The 14,666-nt window shown below is 43.2% G+C and overlaps 1 protein-coding gene across 1 annotated transcript in view; it reads right to left on the reverse strand.

Moving 5' to 3' along the window:
- LOC140200687 (NACHT and WD repeat domain-containing protein 2-like) overlaps positions 1–14,369 on the reverse strand; it is a 54,589-nt gene extending 40,220 nt beyond the window's left edge. The window contains exons 1-2 of the mRNA XM_072264252.1: positions 14,143–14,369; positions 13,057–13,145 (exon numbers count right to left, since the gene is read on the reverse strand). Coding sequence (XP_072120353.1) covers positions 13,057–13,145; positions 14,143–14,224 — 171 coding nt within the window. The 5' untranslated portion in view covers positions 14,225–14,369. The remainder of the gene's footprint in view (positions 1–13,056; positions 13,146–14,142) is intronic.
- Between the last annotated feature and the right edge of the window lie 297 nt (positions 14,370–14,666).

Below are 14,666 nucleotides of genomic sequence, written 5' to 3' on the forward strand. Positions count from 1 at the left end.
ATACCAGAATTATCTGCTTTCAGCTGACACCACTATCACCACTTCTTCTGGTCTACCCTTTCTCTGCATCAAGATCCAGTCTACTAAGTCCGTTTCACTCTCTACAGATGCTGCCTGCCTTGCTGAGCATTTTCTAGTTTTAAATTCACATCTCCAGCATCTGCATTATTTTATTTCCGTAAACCGGCAGTCAAATCACTATCATTTCTATTACAGACAACGACCCCACAGGACTCAAAGAAATGTACATTATCCCCTTTCCATTGTACAAAGCTGAATTGTTTCCGTTCTCACGGATTCTGAATGAAAAAGAAGAGACTCTTGGATCTGATAATCCATCTGTAATTAGCCATTCTGCATTTTGCAAGTTACTTAAAATCCCTTGTTATGTATGTCCCAAATAATATACTCCCCTCAACCAACACCGCTTACAAATATTATTTCAAGCTTCGAAGTTCAAAGTAAATACAGTGAATTCCGGTGAATGGGGACAGCCACTTATTTGGGACAACTCTTAAAGAACAAAAAGTAATTGAGAAAATAGCCACAATTCCCTTTGTTTATTTGGGACACTATGCTGCTTAACTGGGGCAGGAGACTGTTGCCAAACAGTTTCTAACTAGCGTCAAATGCATAAACTTTGTAGCTGTTAGACACAGCACCATGCTTAGAGCGAACAGCATCAGTTGCTTTGAGCTTCTATTTAAAAAGCAATGATTTTTGTTACTGATAGTTGGTGAGAAATAAGCAGCAATTCAAAACTGTTTTGTTCACTGCAGTTTCAAGCATTCAATATACTGATTTTGTTCATTTATAGTCAGTCAAAATTTAGGACAATAAATAGGTAGAAAGCTGAAAAGCAGGACTGCCTGGGTAGCAATCTCTGGATTTCAGCCCGTGCCATGCACCGGTGAGGGCGAGAACAGGATAATTTGACAGATGAATAAATGGATGAGGAACCATTGCAGGTGGCCGGGTTTCAGATTTCTGGATCATTGGGATCTCTTCTGGGGAAGGTATGACCTGTACAATAGGGACGTGGTAATCCTGAAACCAAGAGGGGCCGATAGCCTTGTGGGCAGATTTGCTATGACTTTTGGGGAGGGTTTAAATATATTTGGCAGGGGATGGGAGGATGGGGCATTTGGTATACAAGCAGAGGCAGTATGTAGTGAGCCTATCAGGAAGGACGGGTAGATGATTGGGCAAAATTGCTGTCAGTGGGATGAGTTGCAGCGTAACAGTGAGACAAAATCAAAAAGGGTGATGGATACAGGACTGAAGGTGTTATATCTGAATGTATACAGTATACGGAATAAGAAAAATGATCCTGTGGTGCAGTTAGAGATTGGCAGGTATGATATTGTGGGCATCACTGAGTCATGGCTGAAAGAAGAGTATACCTGGGAGCTTAACATCCCAGGATACACATTAAATCAAAAGAACAGGCAGGTGGGGAGACGGGGTGTGATGGTCCTGTTGGTAAAAAAATAAAATCAAATTGTTAGAAAGAGGTCACACAGGATCAGAAGATGTAGAATTCTTGTGGGTAGCTTTAATAAATTGTAAGTGTAAAAAGACCCTGATGGGAATTACAGTGCCTGTAAAAAGTATTCACCACCCCCTTGGAGGTTTTCATGTTTTATTGTTTTACAACACAGAATCACAGTGGATTTAATTTGACTTTTTTGACACTGATCAACAGAAAAAGACAAACACAAGGAAATCTGCAGATGCTGGAATTTCAAGCAACACACATCTAAGTTGCTGGTGAACGCAGCAGGCCAGGCAGCATCTCTAGGAAGAGGTACAGTCGACGTTTCAGGCCGAGACCCTTCGTCAGGACCCTTTGACAGAAAAAGACACTTCTTTTGTCAAAGTAAAAACATCTCTACAAAGTGATCTAAATTAATTACAAATATAAAACACAAAATAAGATTACACAAGTATTCACCCCCTTTAATAAGACACACTAAATCATCACTGGTGCAACCAATTGGTTTTAGAAGTCATATAAATAGATAAATGGAGATCCGTTTTTGGAGACCTGTGTGCAGTCAAGGTATTTCAACTGATTGTAGTGAAAATGCACCTCTATCTGGAAGGTCTAACTGCTGTTGAGTCAGTAACTTGGCAAAAACTACACCATGAAGATAAAAGAACACTCTAACAAAAAGTTTATTGAAAAGCACAAGTCGATTATTAGCATATAAATTACGAAAACAACAAGCAGACAATACAATTCATAAAATAAAGAATCCAAAGACAAAGCTTGTGGAGAGTACAATAAGGAAAATTCAAGAGAGTTTTGAAACATATTATCGAGAGCTGTACTCCCAACCCTGGGCCCCCAATGAGCCCTATATAGACAGTGTATTGAATTTTTTAGATCTACCTAAACTTACAGATTTACAAAATGAAAGCTTATTAGAACCAGTAACTGTCAAGGAACTGAACGTGGCCATCTCTAGGTTAAAGGCTGGAAAGTCCCCGGGTTCTGATGGGTTTACCGCAGAGTGGTACAAGTCCCTGAAGACACAGTTAGCCCCATTACTACTTAACACCTTTAATTGGATCTTGCAGAGAGGAGAAACTCCATCTTCCTGGAGAGAAGCGATTATTTCAGTTATTCCTAAAGAGGGTAAAGATAAACTAGAATGTGGCAATTATCGGCCAATTAGTGTTCTTAATTTAGATTACAAACTATTTACATCTATATTAGCGCGCAGATTGGAAAAGCTTTTTACCTGGCCTAGTCCACTTAGACCAGACTGGATTTATTCAACAAAGACAAAGACAGGACAACATACGGAGAACTCTGCACATATTAGAACAGGTTAATAAGAACGAGACAGAGACAATGGTAGTAGACAGGACGCTGAGAAAGCTTTTGATTCGGTTAGTTGGGCATTCCTATACAGAGTGTTAGGAAGATTCAGCTTTCAAGAAAAGTTTATTAAAGTAATTCAGACTCTATATGACAGCCCTACAGCCCGAATTAAGATAAATGGGGACCTCTCTGACTCCTTCATCTTAGAGAGAGGCACTAGACAGGGATGCCCAATTTCTCCTCTCCTTTTTGCGCTATATATTGAACCGCTTGCCCAATTAATAAGACAGAGCGAAATCGTAAAAGGTATCAAGGTGGCAGGGATTGAACAGAAAGTGGCGTTATTCGCTGATGATGTTTTTGTCTATCTGAGTAAACCAGAAAAATCATTTATAGGATTGTTTACACTGTTGGATGACTTTGGGAAAATATCAGGTTATAAAATAAATGTAAAGAAAACGCAGGTTATGTCCCTAAATTATACACCATCCAAAAAATTGCAGGATACATATGATCTTAAGTGGGAAGCTAAATCATTAAAATATTTAGGAATAACCCTGCCGAAGGATCTTTCAACACTGTCACAGGTAAATTATGGGCCATTAATCTCAGAGATAAAAGCAGATATGCGTAGATGGAATCTTATCCCCTCTTTAAGTTTAAATTCAAGGATAAATACTATAAAAATGAATATTCTTCCTCGGTTATTATATCTTTTCCGTACTTTACCGGTGGAGGTGGATGATAATCAATTCAGGGAATGGGACAAATGGATTTCCCGCTTCATTTGGCAAGGAAAGAAACCTAGAATTCGATATAACACCTTACAGTTAAGGAAGGAAGGAGGAGGTATGGTTCTTCCTTGCCTGAGAAATTATTTTTATGCCTCACAGATAACCCCTCTGTTATATTGGTGTAATAGGGAATATAAGGCTAGATGGAAGGAAATAGAATTTGGATTAGTTGACAGTTTTCCTCTACAGGCCTCAATAGCTGACAAAGGATTGATGGCCCAGTTGGAAAAATTTAAAAACAGTTGGATAAATCTTACATTAAAAGTATGGCAGAAGGTGGTTAATTCATGTGGAATTAATAACATGTTAAAACTCTTTAGATGGTGTGCATATGATACCGAATTCCTTCCCAACAGAGGAGATAAAAGATTTGAGCTATGGATAAAGAAAGGTCTTACAACCTACCTCTCATTTATAGATAATTACAAAGTTTCCAAATCCTGCAGGACAAACATGGCCTAGAACATAATGACTTTTTTAGGTACCTTCAAGTACGAAACTATGTTAACCAGAGTTGTAGATATACAGACCTATCAACAGTAGAATTAGAATTTTTCAAGATTCTGAATTCGGCTTGCAGTTCAATACCTAGTAAATCAGTTTCTCGATTATATAATGCACTCTCCCATGCTAAAAATGTAAATACACTGTATATTAAAGAGAAGTGGGAGAAAGAAGCGGGGTTGGTACTTTCAGAGGAGGCTTGGGGGAAAATCTGCAGCTTTCAATGGTCCTCGACTAATTCTTTGACTTGGAGAGAACATTGTTGGAAAAACATTATAAGATACTTCAAGACCCCATATCAGGAAAAATATAAAGATACAAATGTGACGTGTTGGAGAAGGTGCGGCTCCAAGGAGGCAAATCATTTTCATATTTTCTGGGATTGCCCTAAATTAAGTCTATATTGGGAAGGTATTCATAGAACATTAGTTAAGGTACTCAGGTCCCAGATACCTCTGAACTTTGAGATGCTCTATTTGGGGCATGTATTGTTTCTTGAACAGAAGGAAGATATACAGTTGCTGCAGGCCCTCGTAGCGGCAAGTAAGAAATCAATCACTAGAAAGTGGCTAAATCCAATACCACCTACATTAGAAGATTGGCACGAAATTATCTTGGAAATATTTAAAATGGAAAAGTTGACTTACTCCCTGAGAATTCAAAAAGAAAAATTTTATCAAATCTGGAATAAATGGATTGAATATATAACCCCAATGCGAGCAGACTTTAGATGACTCTCCTAATGATTTATACTGCTCTTCTCATCAACACAGTAATATTGCTAACGTAAGCACCCCTAGTCTAAATGTCTTTTTTTTTTTGTTTTCTTTTGGAAAATAGAGAATTAACACAAGTAAAGGGAAAGATTTGGGAAAGGGATAAAAAAAATGAAAAAATTAAGTAAATAAGTACATAGGGATTGGATAATTATGTCTGCGGGCAGGAGCAAGCATGAACAAATTAGGATATAAACACCTACAATGGTTGATACATAGATTTATATACAACATTTTGGACCAGTGGAAATGGTCCAGAAGAGTTATATGGTAACTATTATTACCATTTTTCTTAACAACTAATACCATTACTTAGCCTAACAGATCAGAATTACCACAGTACATAATTATCTATTTAAGTGTCTATTTTCCTTTTATATCATCTCAATGTGTACTTAAAAATGTATAAATAATTATAGTTTTATACATATAAAAAATGGAAAAGGTTATATGTGTGAAAAAAGTACATGATATTTGTGAATTCCTTATCCAAATAAAAATAAAATTAAAAAAAAAAGAAAAGCACAAGTCAAAAGATGGATACAAGAAAATTTCCAAGTCACTGAATACCCCTTGGAGTACAGTTAAGTCAATCATCAAGAAATGGAAAGAATATGGCACAGCTGTAAATCTGCCTAGAGCAGGCTGTCCTCAAAAGCTGAGTGATCATACAAGAAATGGACAAGTGAGGGAGGCCACCAAGAGACCTATCACAACTCTGGAGGAGTTACAAGCTTCAGTGGCTGAGATGGGAGAGACTGCACATACAATAACTATTGCCTGGGTGCTTCATCAGTTGCAGTTTTATGGGAGAGTGGCAAAGAGAAAGCCACTGCTGAAAAAAAACTCACATGAAATCTCAGTTATAGTTTGTCAGAAGGCCTGAAAGGTCTGATGAAACCAAAATTGAGCTTTTTGACCATCAGACTAAACATTATGTTTGGCGTAAGCCAAACACCACACATCATCAAAAACACACCATCCCTACCAAGAACCTTGGTGGTGGCCGCATCATGTTGTGGGGATTCTTCACTGCAGCAGACCCTGGGAGGCCTGTGAAGGTAGAGGGTAAAATGAATGCAGCAAAATACAAGGAAATGCTGGAGGAAAACCCGATGCAGTCTGCAAGAGAACTGCGATTTGGGATAAGATTTGTTTTCCAGCAAGACAATGACCCCAAGTATAAAGCCAAAGCTACACAGGAATGGCGTAACAACAATAAGTTAATGTCCTGGAGTGACCAAGTCAGAGTCTGGCCCTAAACCCAATTGAGGATTTTTGGCCGGACTTGAAAAGGGCTGTTCACCCACTATCCCCATGCAATCTGACAGAGCTTGAGCAGTTTTTTTAAAGAAGAATGGGGAAAAATTGCAGTATTCAGATGTGCAAAGCTGATAGAGACCTATCCACACAGACTCAAGGCTATAATTGCTGCCAAACACTCCTAAATACTGATTTTTAGGGGTGAATACTTATGCAAACAATTATTTTGTTTTATATTCGTAATTAATTTAGATCACTTTGTAGAGATCTGTTTTCACTTTGACACAAAAGTCTTTTTGTGTTCATCAATGTCAAAAATGGCCAAATTAAATCCACCGTGATTCAATGTTGTAAAACAATAAAACATGAAAGCTTCCAAAGTGGGTGAATACTTTTTATAGGCATGGTATATACACACCTCTGAAAAGTAGCTCGGATGTAGGCTACAAATTACTGCGGGAGATAGAAAATGCATGTCAAATTAGATTAGATTAGATTATGAGGACACTCAGTCCTCGTTTATTGTCATTTAGAAATGCACGCTTTAAAAAAGATACAATATTCCTCCAGAATGATATCACAGAAACACAGGACAAACCAAGACTAAAACTGACAACACCACAATAATTATAACATATAGTTACAACAGTGCAAAGCAATACTGTAATTTGATAAAGAGCAGACCATGGGCACGGTAAAAAAAAGTCTCAAGTCCCGATAGCCCCAACATCTCACGCAGACAGTAGAGGGGAGAAACTCTCCCTGCTGTGAACCCCCAAGCGCCACAAACTTGCCGATGCAGCACCATTGGAAGCACCCGACCACAGTGGACTCTGAGTCTGCCTGAAAACTTCGAGCCTCCGACCAGCCCTCCAACACCGAGCACCAAACACCGTCCTCTGCCGAGCGCTTCGACCCCGCCCTGGCCGCCGAGCAACAAGCAAAGCTGAGGACTCGGGGGCCTTCCCCTCCGGAGATTCTGGATCACACAGTAGCAGCGGCAGCTATGCGGGCATTTCAGAAGTTTCACCAGATGTTCCTCCGTGCTCTCACATCTGTCTCTATCAAATCAGGATTGTGCACGGCACCCTACTTGACAGATAACAGATATCACCACCAGAGTGGCCACTGTGAGCTGCGTCGCGCCACCATCTTCTCCTCCTTGGACAATGTTGTGATGGTCATGGGGGATTGCAATATGCAGGTAGATTAGAAAAATCAGGTTGGTGCTGATTTTGGCTCCCAAGAATGAGAATTTGTAGAATTCCTACAAGACGGCATTTTAGAGCAGCTTGTCCTTGAGCCCTCTAGGGGATCAGCTATTCTGGATTGGGTGTTGTGCAACGAACCTGATTTGATTAGGGAGCTTACGGTAAAGGAATCTTTAGGAGGCTGTGATTATAATATGGAAGAATTCACCCTGCACATTGTAAGGAAGAGTTAAAGCCAGATGCATCAGTATGACAATGGTGTAAAGGGAATTGCAGAAGTATGAGAAAGGAGCTGGCCAAAGTTAATTGGATGGGGTCACTAGCAAGGATGACAGTATCAATGGCTGGAGTTTCAGGGAGCAATTTGGAAGACACAGGTTAGATTATTCCCAAAGAAGAAGCATTCTAAAGGCAGGATGACACAACCGTGGCTGACAAGGGACTTCTTTCATTTATATAAAGAGTGAAAGAGAGGTGAGAGTAGATATTGGACCACTGGAAAATTATACTGTAGAGGTAGTAATGAAGGACAAGGAAATGGTGGACAAACTGAATGAGTATTTTGAATCAGCCTTCACTGTGGAAGACAATAGTAGTATGCCAGAAGTTTGAGAGTGTCAGGGGGCAGAAGTGAGTTCAGTTGCTATTACTAGGGAGAAGGTACTTGGGGAGCTGAAAGGTCTGTAGGTGGATAAGTGACCTGAACCAGATGGTCTACACCCCAGGGTTCTGAGAAAGGTGGCTGAAGATATTGTGGAGGCATTGGTAATGATCTTTCAAGAATCATTAGATTCTGGCATGGTTCCTGAGGACTAGAAAATTCCAAATGTCATTCTGTAGGGTAATGTAATTGGGGGAAATTACATAATCAACAACCACCAACATTGAAGACGAGGAATTCTGCAGATGCTGGAAATTCAAGCAACACACATCAAAGTTGCTGGTGAACACAGCAGGCCAGGCAGCATCTCTAGGAAGAGGTACAGCTGACGTTTCATTGAGTTGGGGTTTCACTTTAAGAAGCTGATCTGACAGGATGATGTTATTACATAAAGAGTTTTAGCGCGTTTTTGCATTTTGGTTTTGGAGGACAGTAAAATGTGTTACGGGCTTTATTAACCATAAAAAGCCCCTGTTTGTGTTATTTGTGAAAATCTCCATTGGTGACCCTATGCTCTTGGACAATTCCAGAGTTATTGAACGTGTCGGCCAACATAGCTGCTTTGAAACTGCCAGAGTTTTGGGAACAAGGGGCTTGGTTTGTACAAGCCGAGGATCAGTTTGCTCTGCGAGAAATCTACTATGTGGTAGCGTCACTCAGCAATTTCACAGCTGCGAGAGTGGTGAGCTTGCTTCTTCAACACCTGCCTGAACACAATAAATACTGGTTGCTGAATACTCACCTTTTACAGACCTTTGGACTATTGGACTCTGAGGCATCGAACAGTTGCCCTTCTTGCCTAACCTTGGTGATAGGAAGCCTTCAGAGCTAATGGCCCACATGCTGTCTCTCCTGGGAAATCACCATCCTTGCTTTAATTTTAAAGAACTCTTCATGCAGCAAATGCCTAATCAAGCTCACATAGCCCTCGCCGATGCAGCCGTGAAAGACTATAGGCAGCTTGCTAAAATAGCTCATAGTCTACACCCAGCCAGGCAGTGGTGCATAAGTCCTCCTCTTTTCCCTGCTTCAATAAGCCATCAGCAAGGCCCCCAACAGAAGGACGTCCACGGCTGCAAAACAGACGATGCCAGGCCTGTGTTTTTACCATGCTGGCTTTGGTACAAAGGCTAGGAAGTGTCAACCGCCTTGCAGCTTCAACAGTGCCTGCACTTCAGGACATCAGAGGCCCGTGAGCACTGTGGGTTCCAGATGCCAGGGTCATCTACTGTTCATTACAGACACCCTTTCAGGGCGATGCTTCCCGTGTGACATGGGTGCTGCCAACATTGCCTGTTGATGAGAAGGCAAACAGTGATGAAACCTGACTGGAGGCTGCCAACGGCAGCAGGATCCAGACTTAAGTTACACGACGGGTGACACTCTGCTTCAGCGGGCGATTATACACATGGGACTTCATCCTGGCTAAAGTGGCTAGACCCCTGCTCGGTGAAGATTTCCTGCACGCCCAAGGACTGTTCGTTGATTTGAAGAACTGTTGGCTTGTGGATGTCAAAGACTTGGGTTGCTACCCTGCTCCCCCAGTAAGTTCCCCACAACGACTTCGTCAAGCGCGTGCACCACTGCATGTGAGTTTACTTGACTGCTGGTTGAATCCGCAAACCTCACTAAGCCCACATTCTCCACTGCAGTCACAAAACACGTGGTCAAGCCCACAACCGGCCCACCTGTCCATGCCCGCGTACACAGACTGGACCCAGAGAAGCTGGCAACCGCACAGGCTGAGTTTGCCAACACATAAAATCGTGGCATTGTACGCCAGTCGAATAGCCCCTGGGCTTCACTGCTCTGTACGTTCCCCAAGTTCGATGGTGGCTGCCGCCCAGGTGTTGATAACTGATGCCTTAACAAGATCACCACCCCCGATCGTTATCCGGTCCCACACATCCAGGACTTTTAGCCGGAAAGTTAATTTTTTCCAAAGTTGATCTAGTTAGGGGCTACCATCAGATGCCTGTGTGCTCAGAGGATGTTCCTAAAGCAGGTGTGATATCACCTTTTGACCATTTTAAGTTTCTGCGAATACCATTTGGACTGAAAAACGCAGCACACACTTTCTGACGGCTGATGGACTCTGTATTAAAAGACTCACGATTTTCTTTTTGTTTACCTGGATAACTTACCTCTCACCAGTGTGTCCAAATCAAAATACATATCTCATCTCTGCACACTTCTCAAGTGCCTAGGCCAACACGGGGTTGATTATTAACCCTGCTAAATGCCATTTTGGGTTGTTAACCATCGACTTTCTCACCAGAAGGTGTGAAACCCCTCCCATCAAAAATAGCCGCTACTATGGATTTCCCACCGCCCCGCACTACTAAAAAACTACAGGAGTTTTAGTCACCATGTCTTTCTGCAAGCTGCTGAACTGATGCTTCCCCTGTATCGTGTGCTTAAAGGCATACCCCTAGTCAAGTGCTTGACTGGTCAGCAGACAAGACCAGAGCACTTAATGATACCAAACGAGCTCTTTCCAACATGACCCTCCCGGTGCGCCCACTCCCCAATGCACCTTTAGTCATCACTACTGATGCCTCAGATTATGCTGTGGGTGCTGTGCACGAACAATTGCTCGGAGGTGTGTGGCAGCTGCCCACCTTCTTCAGCCGGTAGCTCTGTCCCCCGAAGGGAAGTACGGTACGTCTGACCATGAGCTTCCCAGTCTCTATCTGGCTGTCAGCCATTTTCATTTTCTTCTCGACAGTCTCCATTTCACAGCGTTCATTGGCCGCTAACCCCTTGTACACACAATGGGCAAAGTATCAAACCTTTGGTCTGAATGGCAACAATGTTCACCTGGCCTACAGTTCAGATGGCAGGAGGGAGAAGAGTTTGTATGAGGGGTGAGTGGGGTCCTTCATAATGCTGTTTGCTTTATGGATGCAGCGTGTGGTGTAAATGTCTGTAATGGCAGGAAGAGAGACCCTGATGACCTTCTCAACTGACCTCACTATCCGCTGCAGGGTCTTGCGATCCGAGATGGTTCAATTTCCGAACCAGGCAGTGATGCAGCTGCTCAGGATGCTCTCAATACAACCTCTGTAGAATGTAGTGAGGATGGGGGGTGGGAGATGGACTTTTCTAAACCTTCACAGAAAGTAGAGACACTGCTGGGCTTTCTTTGCTATGGAGCTGGTGTTGAGGGACCAGGTGAGATTCTCCGCCAGGTGAACAACAAGAAATTTGGTGTTGTTAATGATCTCTACAGAGGAGTCGTTGATGTTCAGCGGAGAGTGGTCGCTCCGTGTCCTCCTGAAGTCAACAACCATCTCTTTTGTTTTGTTCACATTCAGAGACAGGTTGTTGGCTCTGCACCAGTCCGTTAGCCGCTGCACCTCCTCTCTGTATGCTGACTCATTGTTCTTGCTGATGAGACACACCACGGTTGTGTCATCGGCGAACTTGATAATGTAATTCGAGCTGTGTGTTGCAGCACAGTCGTGGGTCAGCAGAGTGAACAGCAGTGGACTGAGCACACAGCCCTGGGGGGCCCCCCTGCTCAGTGTGATGGTATTGGAGATGCTGCTTCCAATCTGGACTGACTGAGGTCTCCCAGTCAGGAAGTCTAGGATCCAGTTGCAGAGGGAGGTGTTCAGGCCCAGTAGGTTCAGCTTTCCAATCAGTTTCTGAGGAATGATTGTGTTGAATGCTGAACTGAAGTCTATGAACAGCATTCGAATGTATGTGTCTTTTTTGTCCAGGTGGAGGGTGATGGCAATGGCGTCGTCTGTTGAACAGTTGGGATGGTACGCGAACTGCAGAGGGTCCAGTGAGGGGGGCAGCAGGGTCTTGATGTGCCTCATGACGAGCCTCTTGAAACACTTCATGATGATGGATGTGAGTGCAATGGGACGGTTGTCGCTGAGGCAGGACACTGAAGACTACTTGCTGGAATTTAGAAGAATAAGGAAGGATCTCATTGAAACCTATAAAATGTTGAAAGGCCTAGAAAGAGAGGATGCGGAGAGGATGTTTAGTATAGTGGGGGGGGGGTCAAGCATCAGAGGGCACAATGACAGAGTAGAGGGACATCCATTTAGAATGGAGTGAGGAGGAATTTCTTTAGCCAGAGGGTGGTGAATCTGTGGAATTAATTGCCACAGGCGATTGTGGAGGCCAAATAATTGGGTGTAGTTAAGGTGGAAGTTGATAGATTCTTGATAAGTCAGGGCGTGAAAGGTTCTGGAGAGAAGGCGGGAGAATGGAATTGAGAGGGAAATGGATCAGCCATGATGAAATGTCAGAGCAGTCTCCATGGGCTGAACAGGCTGATTCTGCTCTTTTGTCTTATGGTTGAAGAGAAAATGGCAGCGTACACTCAGCTCTCACCTGCGGCTCCAACAAACTGTTCATATGTGACAGCAGGGTACTCCCCACTATACCACTTTGATAGGAAGGCTAAACCAGGTGAGAGTAGCTGCTGGGCCTTATACCCTGGTTAGACAGGGACATGCCCGTCCTAGCATGTGCACTCAGCTCCGTTGGACTGCTCAGATGAGATCCAACGTACCGGAGGGCTGCGACGCCCCATGCAGAGCAATGGGGCACAGATGAAGTCATGGTCAACCACTGCAACCAAAGAAGACCCCAGTTTTAATGACCTTCATATCACTGGACCCAGACCACCAAGGTCGAGAGAGTGGAACAGCCCCAGGGCAGTGGCATTTCAACTTTACAAACTCTGCTGCACAGGTTTCCTGTCATTGTCGACATGGACAACCACCAAACCAACTATTAGTTAGCAATACACAGTTTTATAGTATTGTAGTAACATTGGTAGTGTTCTAATTTGTTTTGTATTTCATTTAAATACACAATTTGTTACTCAGTTAAATGGTAGATTGTCTTTTTTATGCCATTGTAACTACTTCCATGAAACTTCAGCTAACTGGGTCAAAATGTACTGGTCCCGATGTGCCCAATTAACCGGAATCCACTGTACTTAAAAATAATGCTTGGACATCCTGAAGTCTTTACATCTTAGGATAGTTACCTGGAACTCCAGCCCATGCTTGTATCTGCAGTACTCTCGCAGTTTTGGATAAACCTTTTCTCTCAATGCCTTCCTCTCCACTTTGGTTTCTGAAAACATGTCAGATTAATTTAATTATTTAGTGAGTGCACATGGCTGACAGAGCTTGCTCCATCTATGAGGGAACGTCATCTGAAACGCAACAAATAATAAAACAAGCAGCTAGTAATAACGAAAACTTAATGGTTTACATCGGATTAAGATTGAATAAAAGTGTTCAGAGTCCTTTTGTCGGCAAGTAAGGAGATCGAGGGCTGGTGTTCGATGATCGGCGGGTCTTGTGGTCGATGCCGAGGATCAAGGCCCGACGGTTGAATGTTGAGGCCCGTTGGCCAGAGTCCCGGGTCTGGGAATCTCTTGTGAGTTTACTGGGATAGTCGAAGACCTAATGTTTGCATGTCCGAGTCCATGGGAGGCTGAAGAATGCGGACTGTCTTTGGGGTTAGAGGAGTGTGTGTGTGTGTGTGTGTGTGTGTGTGTGTGTGTGAGAGAGAAAGAGAGAGAGAGATTGATTTGCATCTGTTGCAAGTTGTGTTTTATGTTGTTCTACCAAGCCTTGTGGGGATGCTGTGATGGCGCCGGAATGAGTGGCGACACTTGCGGGCTGCCCCCAGCGCACCCTCGGGTGTGTTGGTTGTTCATGCAAACAACGTGTTTCACTGTGTTTCGATGTACACGTAATAAATACACTAGAATCTTGAAAGGTCGTTGTGAGTTGCACAGACCAACTCCCACAAACATTACCAAAGTGATGACATTAACAAGCAACTCAACACCTCCAAAGCATTTGGGAAGTTGGGAAAGGAGTTGTATGAATACAAATTCTCTCCCCTTCGACAGTCAGCTGGAGCCATCTGTCGGCCATGTCCTCAAGCGTCGCAGGCGCAGTCGAAATAAAATGGACATTCCGTTTGAAGACAGATTTGAAGGCGAGTTAATAGCGAAACGTGCCTTTTGGAACTAGATGCAAAAGCGCCAAAACAATATCCATACATCGCGACCGACACTTTATTGGTCATTCTAACGAAATCAGGGTGTTGTTATTACCTTCAGGGTTACAGCAGAGAAATATCTGCACACATCGCGAAGCACGAACAGCATTTTCTTTGTGATCACGGCGATAATCCATTTGTCACGGCGGTTAACATGTATGGTAATAATTCAGCGCCAGTTTCCCGCACAAGCTGTTGGAAGGAGTCTTTCGGCGACGCCGGTCCAGGACGGCGGCAAAACTTTTCCCCCTCCCCTGATAAAGGCAGATTCCGCCGGTTCCCCTGGGATTCAGGTTATCCCGATGACTCTGCCCCTTGCGGCGATAAAGGCTGCTGCAGGAAGCCCGCCGGCTGCGCTGGGCAGCAGCAACAAGCGGTGAACGCCAGGGCAGTAAATGAGTGATCTCAGCCCATGTTGCCTATATGTATATACTAGTAATTATGCATTTATGAGTCACTTGTAAAGCGAGGTTATGTATTGTGCCCACAAGTACAGGCGATTCTCGGAATCAGAATCGGGTTTAATATCACTGGTTTATGTCCTGAAATTTGTTAACTTAGCGGCAGCAGTACAACACA

The sequence above is a fragment of the Mobula birostris genome, chromosome 7, assembly GCF_030028105.1.
Source record: "Mobula birostris isolate sMobBir1 chromosome 7, sMobBir1.hap1, whole genome shotgun sequence".
Classification (NCBI taxonomy): domain Eukaryota; kingdom Metazoa; phylum Chordata; class Chondrichthyes; order Myliobatiformes; family Myliobatidae; genus Mobula; species Mobula birostris.